Source organism: Ctenopharyngodon idella, chromosome 7 (genome assembly GCF_019924925.1).
Source record: "Ctenopharyngodon idella isolate HZGC_01 chromosome 7, HZGC01, whole genome shotgun sequence".
In the NCBI taxonomy this organism is placed as follows: domain Eukaryota; kingdom Metazoa; phylum Chordata; class Actinopteri; order Cypriniformes; family Xenocyprididae; genus Ctenopharyngodon; species Ctenopharyngodon idella.
In genome coordinates, this window is record NC_067226.1 from 6,199,042 (window position 1) to 6,220,780 (window position 21,739).

A 21,739-nucleotide genomic window follows, 5' to 3' on the forward strand; every position below is an offset into this window, starting at 1 on the left:
TCATCTTTGAAACACAAATGAAGATCTTTTTAATGAAATCTGAGAGCTTTCTTTCCCTCCATTGACAGCCTATGCAACTACCACTTTAAAGCCCCAGAAAGGCAGTAAAGACATCATAAAAGTAATCCATGTGACTCCAGTGGTTTAACCTCAATTTTATGAAGACACGCAAGTGCTTTGTTTGTGCAAAAAAAAAAAAAAAACATAATTTACCACTTTATTTGCAAAATATTATTAATCTCCAATGTGCATTCACACGTCTGCTTCACGTCTGCTCTCACGTCAACACAACTCGCATGCTCTCGTGAACGTGCGATGGAGATTAATATTTTGTAAATAGTGGTAAATTGTGTTTTTTTTTGCAAACAAAGCACTCGCATTGCTTCACAAAATTGAGGTTAAACCACTGGAGTCACATGGATTACTTTTATGATTTCTTTACTGCCTTTCTCAGGCTTGAAAGTGGTAGTTGTGAAGGCTGTCAATGGAGGGACAGAAAGCTCTCAGATTTCATTAAAAGGATCTTCATTTGTGTCGAAAAGTCTTACGGGTTTGGAACAACATGGTGAGTTATTAATGATAGAATTTTCATTTTTTGGGTGAACTAACCCTTTAACCCCAGGTTGCTCCAGGGCCCAGTTGTTCAAAAGAATAATCGGATCTCAGCAATCAGATTGGATCAAATCTTGAAAATGGGTTGTTCAAAAAAAAAAAAAAAAGATTCTGAAATTGGATTAGATCACAAAATCCAATCTTGGTTTTGATCTGGATCAAATCGTCAGTTTGTGTTGTTAAAAAATTTTTTTATTAAGATGGGGATATCTTTTGTCCAAAAAATCAGGATTATAATGATCCCAGCAGAAGGGTGGATTTCAGGAACAAAAATGTAATAAAACTTTAAAACTGGTCAAAAATACAATCATGTAATATCATGTAATATGTACACACATTTATATTTTAATTTTGCTCTTGATTAGTTTGACCATTAAAAGTAGAAGTAGACATTAGGCTACCTTTCAGTACAGTAAAGTAAAAAAAAAAAAAAAAAAGATTTTAGTGCAATAAAATAATCCCCCAAACAGCCATCAATATCAAACAAAAATAATGTGATTTTTTTTAATCACTGCATATAAACTACATTGGCACAATCATTGAATGAATGAATGCGAAGTTTTAAATTAATGCAAAACTTTTGCCATAGAACTATATATAAATTATATAATAAAAAATATAATTATAATATATAAAAAATATAAAATATAGTGACCCACTCTTGACTCTTACCTGTTGTTCTTTTCTAGCAGCCTACACTGTGAAATATAACCTTATTTGGAGCACTGGTAATCCAGATTTGGTAATCTGGAAAAGTGTGTATCTGGATCAGTGTGATCCAATCCTATTTTGTTTTGAAAAACCAGCACAAAATGGATTTCCTGATCCTGGATAGTAAAACAGGGGATTTCCAACAACTGGGCACAGACGGTTTATAGTGTATTTTTATTAAAAGTGTAGTTTTAATGACAACTCGAAAAAAGAAAAAAAATTATAAATTATAACTTGAAATAAGCAAGTTACCATTGCCATTATGTGCATATCCTATCTTTTAAAATATGGTCTCCCATTATTACCACAACTGTTGTTACAGTATATTTTGTACATAAACCATGTATACTAAAGTTTTGGTCAGTTTCTGTTTTTCTTTCTTTCTTCTTTTCCTTGCCTTTCCTTTCCTTGCTGTATAAAGGCATCTGGCCATCATAAAGACCTTTCTGAGCTCACGATGTGCGATTAGTCATTTGTCAGTCTAGTCAGTCTTTGTTCTGACATTTGACCAAGTGAATATTTGCATACATTGCTGAATAACAAATTGGAAATTAGCATTTATATATATTTACTGAGTCTGTCTAATGACTGTATTTACTCACTGGCTTTCCACAGAAGAGATGAAGATTGTCTGGGTTGCTTTTTTCCTCTCAGCTCATTGTGAGCTGACTTTAACTTTGATCAGGAAACACTTTTTTATTAATAACGCTGTGTCTTGGAGTGATGCTCAGAAGTTTTGTCGAGAGAATTATGTCGACCTTTCCACTGTAGACAGCCAAGAGGAACTTGACAGGTTAAGTCGCGATACAAATGATCAGAAGAGCACAGAGAGCTGGGTTGGTCTGAGCAAGCCCTCTGCTAACGACAAATGGGTGTGGAGTGATGGAAGCGAAGAAACTTTTCAAAAGTGGAAAAGTGGTCAACCAAGTGACCCAGGCACTGAATTTTGTGCCAGGATTTCAACTGGTGAATTGATGGACCTCTCATGTAATGAAAAGAAGCCTTTTTTCTGTTACAAGTGGGTGCCTGAACTGATTCTGGTAAGGGAGAACAAGACCTGGGAGGAAGCGTTCGAACACTGCAAGACTAAACACTCTGGCTTAGCCTGTCTGCCAACCAGTTTACACCTCTTACAAGCCCAAAGCAAGACTGCAGTCACTCAAACCCCCAGTGTGTGGACAGGTTTGCGCTTCCTGTCGGGTTCCTGGTTCTGGGTGAGTGGGGAATCTCTGGGAAATTTGGTCCAGCTGCCAGCATGCCCTGCCAATGGTCTTTACTGTGGATCTCGAAACCTGCAAGCTAAAAGTTGGGAGAACAGAAACTGTACAGAGAAACTTAACTTTTTATGTTACTAAAGAGAAGGGTAAGAACCAAAGCATACATTTGTGTTTCAATCAATATATTGCTAATATTAATGAAGACACATTTTTCATTGTCTATGTTTAATCTAAAACAAATGTTGTAAATAAAATTAAAGGGATAGTTCACCCAAAAATGAAAATTTGATGTTTATCTGCTTACCCCCAGGGCATCCAAGATGTAGGTGACTTTGTTTCTTCAGTAGAGCACAAATCTCGTATTTGAGAGCGTATTTGTCAATGAGTGCGAGCGATCACTTACGGCATCAGAGTGCATTCAGACCTCACCAACCGGACGCGCAAGTCAGTTGGACATAGTGGTGTATTAGAAGTAAAAAATGATATAAATACTGTACGGTTTCTCACACAAACTGATCGTTTCGTGTCTTAGGACATTAATGTGTCATCACGAGCCGCAGGGTTTAATTTGGATTTGTCTGTGCATGTTTTTTTGACTCTTATAAATGGAGTTCCCATTGCCATGCATTATACGACTGACAGACCGCAACGGTTGGAGTTAAAAATCATAATTTGTGTTCTACTGAAGAAACAAAGTCACCTACATCTTGGATGCCCTGGGTGTAAGCAGATAAACATCAAATTTTCATTTTTGGGTGAACTATCCCTTTAACATGTATAGTTGAAGACACTCATTTATGCATTTGGCACATTTAAAGTTAACATTAATATATATTCATATAATTAGACTTTTAATGGTATACCGGTATGACATGTAGGCTACGATTATCATATTGTGCACATTTGCTTATCTACGGTATAAAAAAAAATAATTAGACGGAGAATCTCACCTGGGCATAAGCAACTTCTTTCCACTTGACTGCTTAGACTTTCAACTTGCTCCACACACATACAGTGGAGAAAATGTCAGAGACAGAGACTGTTATCTCTAATCTCTATCCCCGTCGAAAAATACGTTAAAATTTGCAGTATGAGAATACTCTAGACATAGAAAAAAATGGATTTTACAGTAGGCAGTATGAATAAATTGAAAGTAGAGCTGTACAATAAATCAAATCACGACATGGTCTGTGAATATTAACGTGCAGAAAGACTACTATATAAATATAGAATCTGCTCGTTCTGTGTGTCTCTGTGTAAATGAGCAGGATGTTTTATCTACTAATTATGCGTTTTCAGTGCCTATAGGACGTGTCATGAACACATGAACATCTCAAGAGCTGCTAAGAGAGAACGCTTAATGAGCATTTCATCATTTTATTTGAGAAAAACCATTGTCAAATACACTCTGAAACTCAAAGGTCTTCACTACAACCCGTCAAAATAAAAGTTTCAAGTTTGTTATAATAAAGCATTTATTCAACCAAAAAAACTGTTTGCATTCATTTAACTGTCATTTTAACTGATAATAATAATAGATTGTTTAATATCATACCATTGCAAATATAATGCAGTAGAATATACAGAAATAATGTAGTATTTTGTGTTTTTTTCAGAGGCGATGAGAAGAGCACCAGATAAAAACAAATGAAGACATTATAAATTATGACATAAAGTAGCCCTTTATTTTAATTAAAAACAAAGTGAATTAGCACAACATAATGTCTACAATTTATGTAGAATTAATGCTTATGCTCCTGTATTTGCATTCTGTATGTCTCATATATGCTATACGTTTATAAGTTTAAATTGGAAAAAAACACCTGAAGATACATCACTTTGAAACATACATTTGTTTTCAAACTATACATTTAGTGAGTTTGTATTTGTCATATTTGCTGTACTTTTAGAAGCTATATGCTTTTCAGTCTGAGTATATACTAGATCAGTATCTAAAGCAAAGATAATTTGAAGATCAGTTGTTTTGAAAAATATACTCAACAATAAACAATTTTTTTGAGTCATGCGCAAAAGATTTCCAGAAAGCCCGAGTTTGTTTTGTCGATTGGCTTTTAGAGGAACCGTGTGCAATAGATGAAAATCACATTTTAGACAGCATGCTTAAATGTTTTTTTTTCTGAGTTTTATTTTAATTTTAATAAGCAATATAATGTATAAAAAAAGCAATCACTTAATAGATCATTTTAGGTTCAGTGATTTATTTAATTGAACCAGATCAACATACATTACAGTACTTTGAAATAGACATTGTTATACTGCATTCTGCTGGGAAAAATGAAAAGCATGTATTTGTCAAATATTGTAAAAATGTGTCATGTGCTGATGACCCATGAGTATCTTCATGCCAGTGAACATTGTGAGCAATGAATGAGCATTAACGTCAGTGAACATTTATGAGTTTTTGACCCTTTTGTTTTTGACCCTTTGTAAGAGGGACACTATGTCACTCTTACAATGGACAAGGATGCTTAAAAGGTTCATTTGAAAGGTTATCTTCACACGCTATAAAACAGTCATGTACATTTTTGTATACATAATCATTAGTTTTTTAGAGATAATATACTCTAAGTTACATCACTGTTCACTATTCAGTGATGTAAACTCAGGTTTTAGCCAAGCAAATAATTGTTTCCTGTTCCCAGGCATTGCACAAAAGTTGCAAAAAAAATGTAATTTTTAGTGAATTTTCAAAAGCTCAATTCTGTATTACAAATACAATAAATTATTTTGTTAGACTTTACACTTTTGATTGTTTTACTGCCAAATACTTGACTGCAAGTGTAATTTGCACTTTATGTTATGCAACCTTGTTTTTAATTGCAAGTTTAATGCTGCTGCTTGATGCTTTAGTTTGTATCATGTTATTTCTCTAAAGGTAAATGTGAACACTGAATGAGAGGAAAGGAAAGTTGCCTGAAAATAATTCAAATGAACACAACTATAACAATCTTTCTTCTTCATTATAACTACAAGGGATTACTTCTACAACACATACTGTAAATAATGTAGGGAAAAAAATCTGAACTATGTCAACCAGTGACTTCAGTCTAGAGCTTCTTTGGCCTAACAAACAATTGTAATAAAAAATAATATCACATTACCATGACACATGGAATCAATTAGTGTAAAATGTTTACAATATAATAACTGAATGATGACTTTTTTTCTCATCAGACTCTGGAAAATATCAGTAGTGCTGTAAATAAAGGAACAATCCAATACTTCTTAATTTTAGGAACATTATCTTCACAATCAAACCAGTGTGAGGCTATTTAAGCTGTCAAAGCTTTCTTTTTTTTTTTCCTTTTTTCTTTTTTGTCAAACAAAGGTATTGATTTAATACTAGTGTAGAAAAGTGGTAGCCTAATTTAGTTTGAATGTGTACAGTACACTGGCTGGGAGGACCAGCCATTCCCATGATGCCATGCAATACTCAGGCATCTATACCCGTGCTGACAAGCAGTTCATAGGCAGGGTCATGGCCTCTGCGACAAAGGACCACACATGCACACAGCAGCCCAAGCATCTGCAGAGAACAGGAAACTGTGGTCAAGACATACAGTTACATTGAGGGCGATGATCTTCCGAACACAAACTGAGATATTTTTGATAAAATCTGATTGTTCAGTGAGGCCTGCATCGCCAGCAATAACACTCCCTTTCTCAATGCCCTTAAAGCTACTAAAAACATATTTAAAACAGTTCATGTTACTACAGTGGTTCAACCTTAATATTATAAAGCGATGAGAATACTTTTTGTGCATTTTTGTGAATCAGTGGTTCGGATTGTGTATCACACTGCCAAAGTCACATGAACTATTGGAAACACTTATGACGTAACAAAGCCTCATTTACTGAAATCATGGGATTTTGGTGCTCTGAACCACTGATTTGAAACAAATGATTCGTAAACCTTCGAAGCTTCATGAAGCAGTGTTTTGAAATCGCCCATCACTAGATATTGTTGAATAAAGTCGCTATTTTGTTATTTTTGGTGCACAAAAAGTATTCTCTAGTTGCTTTATAATATTAAAGGTGCAAAAACCACTAGGCCAGTGTTATATATTTTGGTCACTTGAGTACTTACAATATATCAAATGTTTCCAACTATTTGTAAATCGTGAGAAAATTGCCATTTTAACCAAGGCTCTGGGACGTGTGAGAAGTCGCCTGTCAATTGCGTCATACCCGCGTTACCCCTCTTTCTGCCTCGGTTTCCGGTTTTATTTTGAAACCATGGAAACACCAAAAACTCTTTAATATTTACATGTTTTAATAGACAAAGCAACAACTGTTTTGATATAGACAGAAAATTAATTGTTGTTATATAGCGCAACACATTTAGTCATTTTCTTGATTTTTTGCGAGTACCATGCTTTACAATGCCTCAGAGAAAAACACTATTTTGTCAAGTAGCTAACATAGCATAATCAGATGCAGCTTTATTTTTAATAACAGTAATACAGAATTTTCTCCATCATACAATACGTTTTAAAATTAATTACATTCCATTTATCAACACAAGCCATCCAGCATTTAATATGATATTCTAAAAATCGATCTAGCTTATTGCAGTGCGTCTCAAACAAGTGTCTCACAGCAGCCACCGAGCGAACGCACAGAGTAACGTTATAACATCATTTTCAACACTCTCAAATGTATCTAATATGATAAACAGAGCTGCATTACCTCATACTCATGACCAGAAAAGCGGAAGCGGCGCCGGTGACTGTGGCATAATAAAGGTTTCGCTGTTCGTGAGGCGTGTGTTGCGCAATCGCTCCAGCGGCCTCGTTCAGCTCCCACGACACTCGGTCCTGCTCTGCTTCATACTACAATAACGTTAATAATCGCATCCATGAACATGATTTCTTCCCGAGTCCTATCCCTATTCTTTTGCACCGTCCGTTGAGGTGAAGACCACATGTCCCAAGATCCCACGCTCAAACTTGGCGTCATCAAGCTACGCCTTTGTTTTGAATAGGCCTCTAGCGGACAAAATTTTTACATATTGCACCTTTAAGGTTGAACCACTGTAGTCACATGAACTGTTTTAAATATGTTTTTAGTAGCTTTCTGGGCATTGAAAAAGGAAGTGTTATTGCTGGCGATGCAGGCCTCACTGAGCCATCGGATTTCATCAAAAATATCTTAATTTGTGTTCTGAAGACGAACGAAGGTCTTACAGGTGTGGAACGACATGAGGGTGAGTAATTAATGACAGAATTTTCATTTCTGGGTGAACTAACCCTTTAATAAAAGGGTACATAAATGTTCAACCATGTTTTTATTAAAGAACTAATAAAAAGAAAATGGCTGCAATGAACTCTAAATAAACACGTTTTTATAGCAAACAGATAGGCTACTGCACAGCTCTCACTGCATACTATGGAAACTGTTTCCACCACGGAATAAAAATAATAAGGTAGTTGCGATTTTTTAATCTCACAATTTTGACTTTTTCCTCGCAATTCCGAGTTTATATCTAACAAATTGCAATTGCGAGGGGGAAAAGTCAAAATTGTGAGCTAAAAAGTTTTTTTCAATTACCTCATTCATTCATGGCGGAAAGAGCGTTTATACGATTCTGATTGGTCAGTAATCCAGTGTTAACCGTTCCTGCTCTATCCCTGATCGTGGTCGGAGATAACAGGGGAGACTTTCACTGCTCCAGGGCCGAAGTAGCTTTCTATTTAAACTTCGGGGTTAACTCCCTTTCCCTTCGTTCAGCGGCTATAGTGAGTAAACAAATTACAACTTGATTTGGTCAGAAGATTTATTGTTTACTATAGTTGAACGGCAATTAACAGTACAGCCATATAACAGTGCTCCGGTCGCAACAACACGTTCGCTCTGCCCTCCCTCTCACTCTTCTCTAAAAACAAAACAGAAACTGCTATTAAAGGGCCCGCACCGTTTTACAACACCAGTGATCTGATGGTGCGATCCAGATAAACAGATGAACTCTTCTGGGTTCATCTCAGCCAGCTCCTTAGGTCATGAATCAGTATTGTGTACACGAATACGGGTGCTTGTGATTAAATGGAAAAGCTTTAAGAAGTGAAAAATTCAACTATATCAAACCGCTCGGCCGGTGTCACGAACAATTGGGTCCGACGGTCAAATGGATCCACCAAGGATAGCCGACGATTTCAAATGTATAAGGTAGGCTCTGTTATTATCTCCGTTATGATTTGCCTTACTTTCATGTCTAGTATCACACTGCAAACTCAATCTCATGTCTCTCATTCTAACACAAATGGCGCCATCTAGCGTCTCAGTTATGTTTTGAAAATGACCTCAGAGGAAGCCTTGTTGCTAATGCTAGGCCGATTGTTTTGTACATCGTATTTATGTCTTGACTTAATATAATATTCAGGTAAGATTATAAAATAATTTAAAATCAATCTTTCATGTCCATGTAATAATTAGGTTACTTTGAAGATGTTTCCATTATTTAACACTCCTTGTACTTACTGCTAAAGTGTATGACAACGGTTGGCCTCAACTGCATTACATTACCTGTATGGCAGCGAATGTTAATGCAGCCAGTATGACATACAGCATGATGTCCTTAAGTTTCTTTACTACAAGAACTTCACAGCCCTGTAACAAGAGGTTCAGTTATACTGTTAGTCATTTAATAGTTTTGGACTTTAGGAGAATGTGTGTGAGGGTGTTACCTCTGGGTAAAGGTCTCCTGGTCGCATTAACGTCCCAGTGCAATTACTGATGGTGGGTTTGCAGCAGCTCACTGGAACACTATTGTTTTTGGACTCAATAAACCAGTGAGTGTTCATCCAATCAGAGTAGTTATGAATGCCACAACAGTGGAGCTAAAAGTGAAAGATTGTAAGAAAAGAAGTTTAGAGAGAATTAGGGAAAAAATGATGAAAAAAGAGAGACAAATGAACTGATGGTGTTACTTGTCTCTGCACATAGTCAATGGCCCTGCTGGGAGCGTCTGTGTTGGTGCCTTTATATTCATTATATACTTTCTGAATAGAGTGATTCACCACAGCCTCAACCTTTTGGAGAAGAAGAAATATGTTTCAGTGTTTTAACAATGACACCTTCAAACTACCTACATGCACACGTACATTTCATTTTAATATTTCTAACCTTGGCTCTGTAAATATACCCTAGCACCACTACAACCACCTCTGTGGCAAAGACCAGTAGCAGCACTGCTGAGAACTGCAGAAAAATCAGACAAGAGCAATCATGAAAGATTCCAAATAAAAAGCTACTGTATATGTGAAAGTGAGGGGTGTCAGACTTTACCGTGACCAGGCCACAGCGGCTTTCTCGAATGGTGGCACAGCAGCCAATGAAGCCAATGACAAAAAGAAGTGTGCCCACAGCAATTATCACCATGGCAGGGATGAAAGTGTAGATATCCTCAAAAAAGTGATCATAATCATCATATGTGATAAAAACATATGCCCCAATGTAGCACAGTATACCTGCGGCAGCCTGGGAAGGGTGCAACAGAAATATTGTTAGTGGTTCTGAAATTGCAGACAATCAACTTTTATAGAAACCTGTTTTGAGAGAGTAAAACGTCTTCCTTTTGTAATTTTTGTTTTGGGATTGTCATTTTAATTGCATTATATCAAATCAGGCATCATTTTACGCAGTTATCTCTCCAACAAGTGTTGTTTTTTTAGCCTAATTTAGTGGCAATATTACAAACAACCTGCACTGTTTATGTCTGTCTGAATGTATCAGTTGCCTCTAGGCCTGTTATTATTTTACTGTTATTAATCATAATCCACCATATTTATATATTACATATAATAAATAGTATAATATTATATATTATTACCAATTATATAGGCTAATGTATGGATGTCACAATCATGTAGCCTTCCAGTTTCATTATTAGACTCGATTAAGATAAAAATTTAATTGACAGTGGTGATGACTGATAATATCTCAAAGATTTTTGAGGAAAAGAAAAGCTTTACACATTTCAGAATTGATAAACAAAACCTAAAAAGTGTTACAATGATCCCTGCTACATAAATCCCTACAACGATATTGTATAAAGACATAGCCTATAGTATTGATTTTCCTTGCAATTGCAAGACAATTGCATAATATCTGTAAGACATTACAGATATTATGAATCTTATTTAGCGGATCTTATATTAGAGGCTATTTGATATATGGATCTTATTTTATGGATAGATAGATGGATAGATTGAATCTGCAAATATGACAGAGAGGACAAAACAGAAAGCTATTGAAATTCACCGGGTGCAATTTAGCGCTTGGATTCTTTTAATGGTGCTTTGAGTCAAAAATCATAATAGATTTCTTTAAAAGCCTGTCTATTATAGATTGTAAACAACAGCTTATTCGCTGTAGGTCGTGTCTCCCTGCAGAGCCATAGTGCCCGCTAACCACTGCATTCAAGCTATTATAGGGTACTGTAGGCAACTTACCCAAAATATCAGGTTTAGGAAGACTAAAACCGTCTTCGAAGAAATAACACCACATTGTCCCATGATCACGCTGAGGTTAGAGTAAATATTTTAATCCAGGGAGAGAAATTTACGTTAATAGCAGATGCATATCGTGCGATTGTCAAGCTCCGCTAGTCAACAGAGCATCCAACTGGACAGCGGCAGTCACGTGTCCCACTGACCTCAATAAAGCGATTTGTTCGCTGTTTCTCTGAGCGGCAGACAGACGCTATAATACACAGTCCAGTGTCGTATTTTGGACATCATTAACTGTCCTATTGGCATTAAGAAACTGCGCCAACGTGTGCTCCTGAAAACTATATAAAAAAAATGTATGAATTGAACAGCGAGTCTAAACGCCCCCTATGGAAAAGAGGTTATATGGGTAGACTTTGCACACCCATCTCGACAATTTGTTGTGGTAGTGCAGGTATGAAAGTGATGTACTAGTCTTTAGTCATAGAAAATTACATATTTTTAGGTCACATCTGATTCATATGTTATAGGTATCAATGGCAAAATGATGTGTAGGCCAATTCTTTGCAAGCAGAAGACAATAGATGGACAAAATATATTTTAAAAAGCTTCATCTTCTTGTTATAAAAAATGAATCCAGGCTTCTTGCACAGCATTTACAACCGTTACTGCTACTCAATTCAAAAGACTAGTTCAAAATTGAAATAAGCCTACAATGTAAATTTCAGTTCTTCATTGTTGTTAATGTATGAGATTTGTACATTTCTTTTGATATCTGGTCATGTTTTTAAAAAAGAAGAAGGAAAGAGTATTATGTTGTGATGTAGTGTTATGTTGAGTACATGGAGAACAAGGTCAGGTCAAAGACAATTATTGTCATTTGTATTTGTCTAAAGATAATGAGCTTGTGTAATAAATTTATATCAGAGGAGATTACGGTCAACTGATTTTCACATTGACAGAAACAGACTCAAAAGGTACAAGTATTATATATATATATATATAGCCTATATATATAATATATAAATATATATAGCACCAGTAAGTATTTGGTAATTCAGGTAGCACTCTTTGCACACGTTTATATAAGTATAGGCTATATTCGGTTCTCAGGGCAAGGAAAAATATTATATAACGATGTGTCCGTTTTCACCTTGCGTTATTCTTATGTGTACTATTTTGGTATTTTTGTACATTTATAACTGTGTCATGCTGTAAGTGCTTGGAAATTTGGATTTTGATGGTTTGTCAATGTAATGTTAAATCTAGGGTAGTTGTGCTGTAGGGGTGTAACAATACATCGATACAGATACATCGATCTAATGTCAAACGATACGATGCATCGATGCAACACGTAAAAATCGATACCTGTGGCTATTTATGTATTTCAAAGGCACCTTCGTTTTAACACTCTCCTTATTTTTACACAATGTCAGTCTATGCATTATTGCCAACGCGTGCATTCTGGTTTAAACTACCTTTCAGAGATTGTGAAAGACGCTCGGGACAGTAGATGGAACTGTCACTGTCCGGATCGAGCCAGTGCTGAATTTTCACGAAAGTTTATAATTTGCTCGTGTTTAAGCCTTGCAAAAAGCAGCACGCACATATCTCAAACAGTGTCTGTTAGATCACAGCACTGGAGAATAGAGCGCTATGAATCGTTCTTCACACACACAGTAAACTAAAATTTAAAACTGTTAAAAGAAAATGCTCAAAAACTGCTGCGTAGGAGCGCTGCGCGCTGTGACTCTGTGTTGCTTCAAGCGCATCATTCTGCACACGGGATGCGCATAAGTGCTTTGTGCCGCTCTGCATTGGAGCCTTTATAATACTTTTGCACAATGAAAGAATATTAATAGCCTGTCTTGTTCTGTCCTACCTATAATATGTTGTTGCTTCATTAAAAAGCTGCGCTATACATTTAAAAGGAATGTCTTTTAATTTTATAGAATATAGGCCTATATGTAATATACACGATATATGCCTACAATATTTCCTTGTTTATCAGTTTTTTGACATTACACAATTTAGCACAGAAGCCTAAAATGCTTTCTTGACTGTTATCATGTCATAAGCTTTCATTAGATTACTGTGTGAATTTTTTATTTGTGGATGTCCAAATCAGGGTGCAGGATGTGAAATTTTGAAATGATTGTTTATGTTATATATTTTGGTTGCAGTTGTGAGTTAATAAAAATGTAACTGGTTGTGTAGAATAGGCACATATTATCATAATATCGAAATATTGATCGATATATCGTATCGCAGAACTTTGTGAGGTATCGGAAAATATCGTATCGCTGGCTATGAGAATCGATATTGTATCGAATCGTGATGAACTGTCCGATTTACACCCCTATTGTGCTGTGCAAAAAAATTATGAAATCTTTGACCCGGGTAAGTGTATTGCTGAGGTTTGTCTTAGATTTCCACTTGTCTACTGTTGTGTGTGTGATGTTTGTAAAAATGTAAACAGATACTCAAATCTTGGGCTGGGCGATAAAATGATAAAGAATTCCTGAACACCTGAATTCAGTGAAGAACAAATGTCTCTGTGATTTAAATGAAACAGTGCTGACATTATCAACAGCACTGACATTCAAGAGAAACATTGTGCCATGAACGATTCAGTCAGAAGGCTTTTCAATCTACAAAACACCATCATTTACCATGTATTTACTGTAGTAACACTAAATGCAGCATGGTATTGTTGCAGAAATGTGTGATATTCATATAGAATTTTATTACATATTATTAATGTATAATAATAAATAATAGAATATAGTTACAGTATTTTTTGTTATTAAGCTATAGCATTTGTGCATAATTTGGCCTATATAAATGTATAGGCTATTGTTTTTCATAACAAATACCATATAGTTACATTTTATAATGGTAGTGAGGTCCTATATGCGTGGTTTTACCTATGATCATGATCTAAATGCATGATCCTATGGATGACCAATGGTTCATTTAAAAGTCTTAACTCAAAGAGTCAAGATATTTACATTTTACCCTATAAAATCGAGGGTTGTTACAATTTTTACACGTTATTATTTTTATTAATTAACATAAATTTACATTTGCATCCTAACTCAAGCTACTGACAAATGCGCATTTCTAAGAGACAAAACACATAATATTAATATTGCAGCCTGCAATGGAAACTATGCTGAAGATACGTGCCATCAAAGTCAGGCAACACAAACCTGTTTCATGATTTGAAACAATATCACCCGTCAGAACATGCAGAAACTAAAAAAATTAACTTTTCTATTAGCTAAGATATTTCTTTTGTTAAGGAAAAAAGACTGAAAAAGGATTTTACATAAGTTAACTTGTGCGTATTTTAATGTAGAAAAAATTAAAAATGTTTTGAATATTCTACCTCAAATTTGTGAGATGTTCACCTGTTTGGCAAGTCATGTTCTGACAATAAAGAGTAGTTTATAACTGTCTGGTTCCTACAACTTTTACTCAGAAGCAAAAATCTGCCTTTAAATTTGAAAGAAATAAAGATTTGACATTTATCGTTATAATTTTTTGGCCATATAGCCCAGCCCTCAACAGCATTTTTTTCTGAGATTATACTGTTGTGCTTTGGTTAATTACTTTTTAGTTGATATTGTTTTGTTTTCCTCACTGATGTCTTGAATTTCCTGCTAATGTTTTCTGTCAAGTACAATATATGTAATTTTTTAGTTTTTATAAAACACCATTTGTTAGTCTAAATAATACCTTCTACAAATTAAATCTCATTAATAATCAATGTAAGCTCCAAGAATTTTGTTCTCTAAACCTAACCACTCATCTGTTTAACACATACATGCTATTCACTTAACTGTTCACTGAATATAAAGGTTTAGATACAAATTATGACACTTTTAACATTGTAGTTGCATGCAGGAGCAACTGACTTCACTAATTGAGTCTTTATTTAATACAAATTATTGAAAAAAATAATACAATTCTGGACATTCTAAAAATAAATATACAAGTATAACTTGTTGCATTTATTGTGACATGGAGGTGGATAATAGGTTTAGTTAAGAAACAAATTACAGTTGATGAAAAAGCAATTACAAATTCCATGTGAATTAAACCTTTGAAGATTTCAGGCAACGGAAGTCATCATCATTTTTTATTGTCTTGGATGTAGCTTTCTAATATCTTCATTAATATTGCAGTCACCTAGAACAACCAGAAACAGTTCATATGAATCAACTGTTGATCTGTGATCAACGGACATTTTAAACCAAACAAGCAAATTAATTTAAATCACATTATTCATGAAAAGTATTTACAACAGAAGAATATTCTCTCTCATATTCAATCAGTCATTTCAGACCAGAGTAAAGTATAACCAATTCAGTGTCGGATCTTACCGGAACTTTAGGGCGGATCTCCGGCGAGTCGAGGTGTGTTTGAAGCGCGATCTTCAGCATCTCCTGGTAGAGGTCCGCGCGACTCAGTGCAGACTCGATGGCTTTCATCGTGGAGTCCTCCTCGTTCGGCAAGCGTTCGCTGTCCACGACACTTTTCTTCCCCATAAAATGACCTTAAGTGTCAAATCACATTTCTGTTCTAGTTATAAGTCACGTTATATGTTGCACAATAACAAGTCATGTATGCATCTCACCTGTTGCCCATAAATTTCCTCTCGGGTTAACTTTGATCTTTGCAACTTTGTTTCTTAGTTCAGTCAAGTCAAGGCTCACTGAGGACGTTATTGAAATGTAAAAAGAGAACAGCACAAGGTACGTGAGGAATCCACAGTGACAAAAACTGGCTACACTTAAACTGGACATTTCTAAACGTTGTCGGTGTATCCTCTCTCTCTCAACGCGCGTACATCTACTAGGACTGGGGGAGTCAGATGTTGTTTTTATATCGCGCGGATGGGAGGGCTGGATGGGCTGTCGTGTGGTAATGACTTATTGCGTTCCATTCAGGTCCAGCGAACATCTGCGGCGCTGTCGATATCTGCAAATATGGCGCGTGTTGTGAATATAAGAGAGCCTATGGAAAAGTAATTTTCACTTGCCAACACGTGCCAACATTTTGCAAAGTCAAATTTCTGTGAACTGCAGCATTCAGCACCATGGACAACACTCACATCACATGCTAATAATGATAGGGGAGTTCCTGTCACATTTGGCTTGAATTTTTAGTGCCATTATTAGTTGAACTTTATCCTACCTTGTAGGTTATTATTATTTTTATTATTATTTTTCTGTATTGCTCATTCTGTGTAATGTTCAAAACAATGTTAGAAATCATATATATATATATATATATATATATATATATATAATAAATGGCCAGTGTGTGTGTTTTTGAATGGTACAAATTTAATCGCCATTGTAATCAATATTGCTAATGTTATGTTCTTTGCATCATTCATATGTTTGTTAAATGCAAAAAGGTCAGGTTCAAAGTGAGTCAAATCACACAATGGTAAACTGCCAATACTTGTCAGTTATGACATTATGTGAATATTGTGAAATACTTTTTGAGTCAATTTTTGCTTTGCATTTTTTTTTTTTTTTTTTATGGTTTGTATTAATTGAGTCACTTTCATTCAGAGTCAATGGCATGCCTTACTCTAAAAAAGCTTGTACATCAGTAAAGAAATCAACTTTTAGAAAAGAAAGATTTATATCAGGTTCTCCTCATCTAGTTTTCCCCCTTTCATGGAAGTCAATGAGTTTCCCTGTGGGAGGAGGGGTGTTTCCTTCACACTTTGTGGTCAGGAGGGAGAGGGTGAGGACGTGAGGTGAACTTGCCAAGGGTTGGAGGTGAAAATGCAATCCATTACCACCAGTGACACCTCTTTTCCCAATAGCCTGACATCCTGAAACCCTAATGATGTGACTCCAGTGAACACGCATTTGATTTTTTTTTTCTTTCTTCCGCAGTCTGAAACAAATGGGCCAGTGACTCACAAGGGACACGGCATGCCATTAAACTCAGATGTGTGGAAGCAGATGATGGCTGATTAATGCTGAGAATTTAAAGGTGCTAACCTTCCCCTGCCTCACACCTTTCTTTATGATAACCCACATAAGAACTAGGCTGTAGTAGTGCAGAGAGAGTGTAACCCTGAACCTGTCCTGTCTCTTACCCATGCCATTTTTAACATTTACACACTTTTTAAAGTGTGAAAGAAAAAAAGCAGAATGATTCATGTTTTATGACGCTGAATGTGATAAACACTATCTAATTATCACTTCGCATTAGTGCTTGCACTTTTCTTTTATAGATGTCAGTGAGGGCAGCAGAGGCAGATCAAATCATTTTTAGAGGTAAGAAATAATTTGTAGATGGCCATTTAAAGTTAATATTAATAATGATTTAAGATTCTGAATATATGGATTTTATCATAAAATTTCCTTTCATGGCAACAAAAAAATGTATTGATTCAAATGTGAGACTGATAATGTGAATGGTTCTGATCTACAAAGTAGAAAGGCACATCACACAATGCATATATAACCTCAGAAAACTACATCATTTAAATGTGATTGATAACTCAACCTTTAAAGAGAGGAAGACTATTTTTATCACATCATTCATCTTGCATTAGTTCAGTACACTGGAATAATAGCTGTTAATGGGTGGCACAGTGGTTCATTTGGTAGCACTGTCTTTGCAAACAGAAAGAAGGTCAATGGATCGAGTCCTAGCTGAGCCAAAAGGCCTTTCTCTGTGGAGTTTGCTTGTTCTCCCTGTGTCAGCATGGTTGGCCAACAAAAACAGAAATTAATTTAATGATTTTGCATTAAAAAATGTTGTTTTTTTTCATATGTTTTGTATGATAAATCCAGTTACTCCTTATGGTTGCATAAATGCTGACCCTGTTTTTTAGTGTTTCACACATTACAGAGGGTTAATAGAGAGTTTTCACAGGCTGTTAAATTTCCCTGAAAGTACCAAATGTCAGGGGAAGTAATTGATGGAAAAGTCACTTTGAATCAGAATCTGTTTATACCACCTGTGAAAACATGACATACTTCTTCCATTTAATGTGTGTTAAAATGTTTTTAAGCCTCATCTCAAAATTGAATGTTTTAATAGCTCCCAAAAAATGGAGACACTCCCATTTCTCTTTTTTATTCAGAAGTCCAATTTTTAGACATTTAGATATGTACACAACAGCATTGTTACTTATACTCACTGAAGCAAGAAAACGGCTCTGAATAGATTTTTATATAAGTATTAGGACAACAGTCTTTCCTGTTGTATTATCCCACAAATTAATACCAAAATATGTTGTAAAATAACTAGGTTAAGAAAAATGATCATTCCACTATTAGGATTTTGAGCCATATAAGTAAGCTATAAAGTATAATGAAAATAAAGTTTCTTATTTTTTCTTTTTTGAATGAGGACAGTTCGAACACACTAATTAATCTCAGTATTTCTTTATCAGCTTGTGCTCACACTGACAATGCTAAGTAAATATTTCCATACTCAAAATGTTTCTCTTTATTATCATGAAATGCTGTTCTAATTTCCTGGAGGGATGTTATACTATGAGGCAAATTATTACAATTACCACGCACAAACAGTTAGGTGAGAATGATACAGCAATTTATGAGCAGGTAATTAGTCTCAGTGAGTAGTGTGAGTAATCTCTGGAACAACAGGTCCTGGCCAATTTATTAGAATCTGTCTCTGTTTACTTGTGATTTGTTACTTTATTGTCTTTGCAGAGATACTGTTGGTAGTTTCAGTTTCACAACAACATCAACTGAACTAACAAGACCACTGCATAATGTAAGCTTACACTAAAGAAACACCTTGATGTGTGTTTGACAAATGTTTACCACTTTAATTGCTTTGGATGGTTCCCAATGTGGTAGGGTACATCTGAGAGGCCGGCTAATCTTATCAAAACAATATGTGACACTCCATATGTTATGCTAATACAGGGCTCCAGACTGCGCCTAAAACGGTCGCATTTGCAACTAAAAATATTAATTTGCGACTGATATTTTTCACACGTTATGACTGTAAAATTTGAATGTTATTTGCGTGTTCCGTGACCAGTAGCCTATCACATCATTTGCTGTGTTGACTTAATTAAATGAAATGCTGCGTGTGAGTATTTCACTGAGTTAGAGCGGCGAAATATGAACAGATAGGGAAAAATTTCACACACCAAACAGACGCCAAAGAACTAGAGCTGATGAAAGCCGACTGATGTTGCCTCGCGTCGGTGCAAAACAGCTGCATTTGAACACACCGTTCTGCTCCTGCGTAAAGGAGACAACTGCCTATTTCTTGCAGCGCGTGCTTACCGTTTTGAATATCAATCATGCTTATCACTTTCATTATTCCACTCCGCTCATGCTTATCAGATAAATTTAAGGTCATTAAAAGTCTTCAGGGCCTTAAACAGTATGACAAGAGTATAAACGATCATTTTAAGGCGTCTTATATTTTGTGGATGGAAAAACAAATCGCGATACTCCCTAATGTGATTATTATTAATTTCATTAAATAAATGTGAGCGCTGCATGTTTTAAAGTCAAAAGATGGCGCTGTTGCGCGTTCTTCAGAGCAGCTCGCATTCAATGATTAGCGCACATTTGTCAACCGATTGCTTATGAACTAATGCTGATCAATTATCACAAAGTTTACTTTATATTATTTATATTATATTGTGTTGTAAACGGTTGTAGCAACGTAATTATTTAATCCTCATCTGAACTTGAATGAGCAGCAAAAGTAAAGCAAAGACATTTCAAAAATAAGAGTCCCGCTGCATTTCAAAGTAAAAAAGTCAAGCAGTATGTATATCAATTGCCCCTGTTTGTTATTTGGTTACACAAACCAAATTTAATATATTTATATATTTATTTCCATATATTTATATTTATTTTCATTTGATTCAAAGTAAACTGTTGTAGGAAGGAAGGACTAAGAACATTATTTGACACATTATTCAATATAAAGATTTTACTAGCATTAAGGTTATTATAGTCAACTAAAACCATTAAAAAAAAATTATTGCTTGAAATAAATGTTAATACTAAAATAAAAATCTATACAAACTAAACAGACATGTTTAAAAACAACAAAAAATAAAGCTAAAAACAAAAAATTAAAACTTAACAAAAAATGAAAGCAGAAAATCTAAAAATCTAATCGGATTCAAAATATTAACAAAAACTATAATAGTATTAAGTGAAAATAGTGACATTCATTTCCCAGAAAAGTCACAAGATGAAAGAGCTGAAACTGTAAAGGGGAGATATATAAACACAACAGGATGACTAAAAGTAAGTGATTTAAAATTTTAAGTTCATTGTTGTGTGGCTTTTAAAAAAATTATTTGGCGCCTGTTTTTTCCTCTATAGGAGCCAATGGCTCCTTAATGAATTTTTTTGTCTGGAGCCCTGTAATAGATAAAAAAAAGCAGGATTTGCACAATATATTGGTTAGCATTCATATTGCCACATTGTCAAAAAAAGAGGATCAACTTTTAAGAAAAACATTAAAAAAAAGAGAACATACTCTGCTTCATATTATCCTTCCTGAGTCCTGAGTGCACAAAATAGATTTTTATACCCCCGTCTGAATCAGCCAGATTTCAAAGAAAGATGACATGCTGTCTACTGCGAAGGACTGAATCAGTTCCCAATCAGCTAACTTTTTTGACAGAGGACAGCCTCATGCAGGCAGAACTTTGTTTTGTTTTGTTTTTTCTAATATATAAGACTCGGTGAAACATGTTGGTCTTTATTGTTTATATACATATGACTGTAGGATATGCAGCTGGATCTATTACCTACACCCAAATGAGTCTTAGTAGGAGTTTCCACCTCACACTCTGGAGAATATACACACCTCTGTCGCACTGTTTGCATCTCTTGCCACGCCATTAAACCCTTTGACAACACACACCTGCGCTGGGCATTGTGACTCACATTCAGCCAGACAGAAGGACAGTTTTGACTGAGTCATTCCCTGATCTTGTCATTTCCTGAATGTCAGTTGATGGAATATTTTTGGTTAGTTATTAATGGCAGTGAAGCACACTACTCAACCCCAACGTTTTGAAGCTCTAGTCTAGCTAACAAACAGACTATATTTACAACCAGTGTCTCACAAATCATTTATATCCATATGCAAAATCAAACCACACAACGGAAACAGAATCAAATGTTAAATTCATGAGCTCAAAGATGTATTTCCAGCAGGAAAAATGAATTTTCCTTTATATGGATGTACTGATGTAGGATATGTTGTGTATTTACAGCAGATGGTAGAAATACAACAACAGAGACTGATTTGAGAAGTCTTGTGTTGGTTGTATTGATGGTATATTGATTATGTAATATATGTTATGTATTTACAGCAGATGGTAGAAATACAACAACAGAGACTGATTTGAGAAGTCTTGTGTTGGTTGTATTGATGGTATATTGATTATGTAAGTGATAATGTACAGCCAGCAGGTCTTTATCGCAAAATAAACATTGAATACTCACCCTGAATGAGTTTATTTTACGATAATGACCTTCTGACTGAACATTATCCTGCTTATTACATGGCTACATGAAATATTGAACGTATTGCTATCACAATGTAAGTTGAAATTATAATTTACCTTTACATTATCTAAGTAAAAATAGTCCATTACAATATATAAAACAGATGGCCAAGTGACAATATTACAGTAGCCTATATTAATAGGCCTAATTAACTGCCATTTTCTCT

At 35.2% G+C, this 21,739-nt stretch overlaps 1 protein-coding gene and 1 long non-coding RNA gene across 11 annotated transcripts in view; one reads left to right on the forward strand and one right to left on the reverse strand.

Moving 5' to 3' along the window:
- Positions 1–4,739: 4,739 nt before the first annotated feature.
- On the reverse strand, positions 4,740–11,359 carry tspan3b (tetraspanin 3b). Its single transcript, XM_051898476.1, has 7 exons — positions 11,012–11,359; positions 9,846–10,037; positions 9,684–9,758; positions 9,488–9,589; positions 9,245–9,397; positions 9,084–9,167; positions 4,740–6,087 (listed from the first exon to the last, which is right to left on the reverse strand). The coding sequence occupies exons 1-7, from the start codon at positions 11,072–11,074 to the stop codon at positions 5,995–5,997; spliced, it is 762 nt and encodes a 253-aa protein (XP_051754436.1). The 5' UTR covers positions 11,075–11,359; the 3' UTR covers positions 4,740–5,994.
- Positions 6,108–21,739, forward strand: part of LOC127515145 (uncharacterized) — a 46,923-nt gene continuing 31,291 nt past the window's right edge. For 2 of the 10 annotated variants that reach the window (XR_007930764.1, XR_007930767.1), the window contains exons 1-3: positions 6,110–8,726; positions 16,930–17,029; positions 17,252–17,316. This is a non-coding gene — a long non-coding RNA (uncharacterized LOC127515145). Of the gene's footprint in view, positions 8,727–16,929; positions 17,030–17,251; positions 17,317–18,726; positions 18,791–21,739 lie in introns of all 10 variants that reach the window. The other 8 variants (XR_007930768.1, XR_007930765.1, XR_007930771.1 and 5 more) reach the window with 7 other exon arrangements.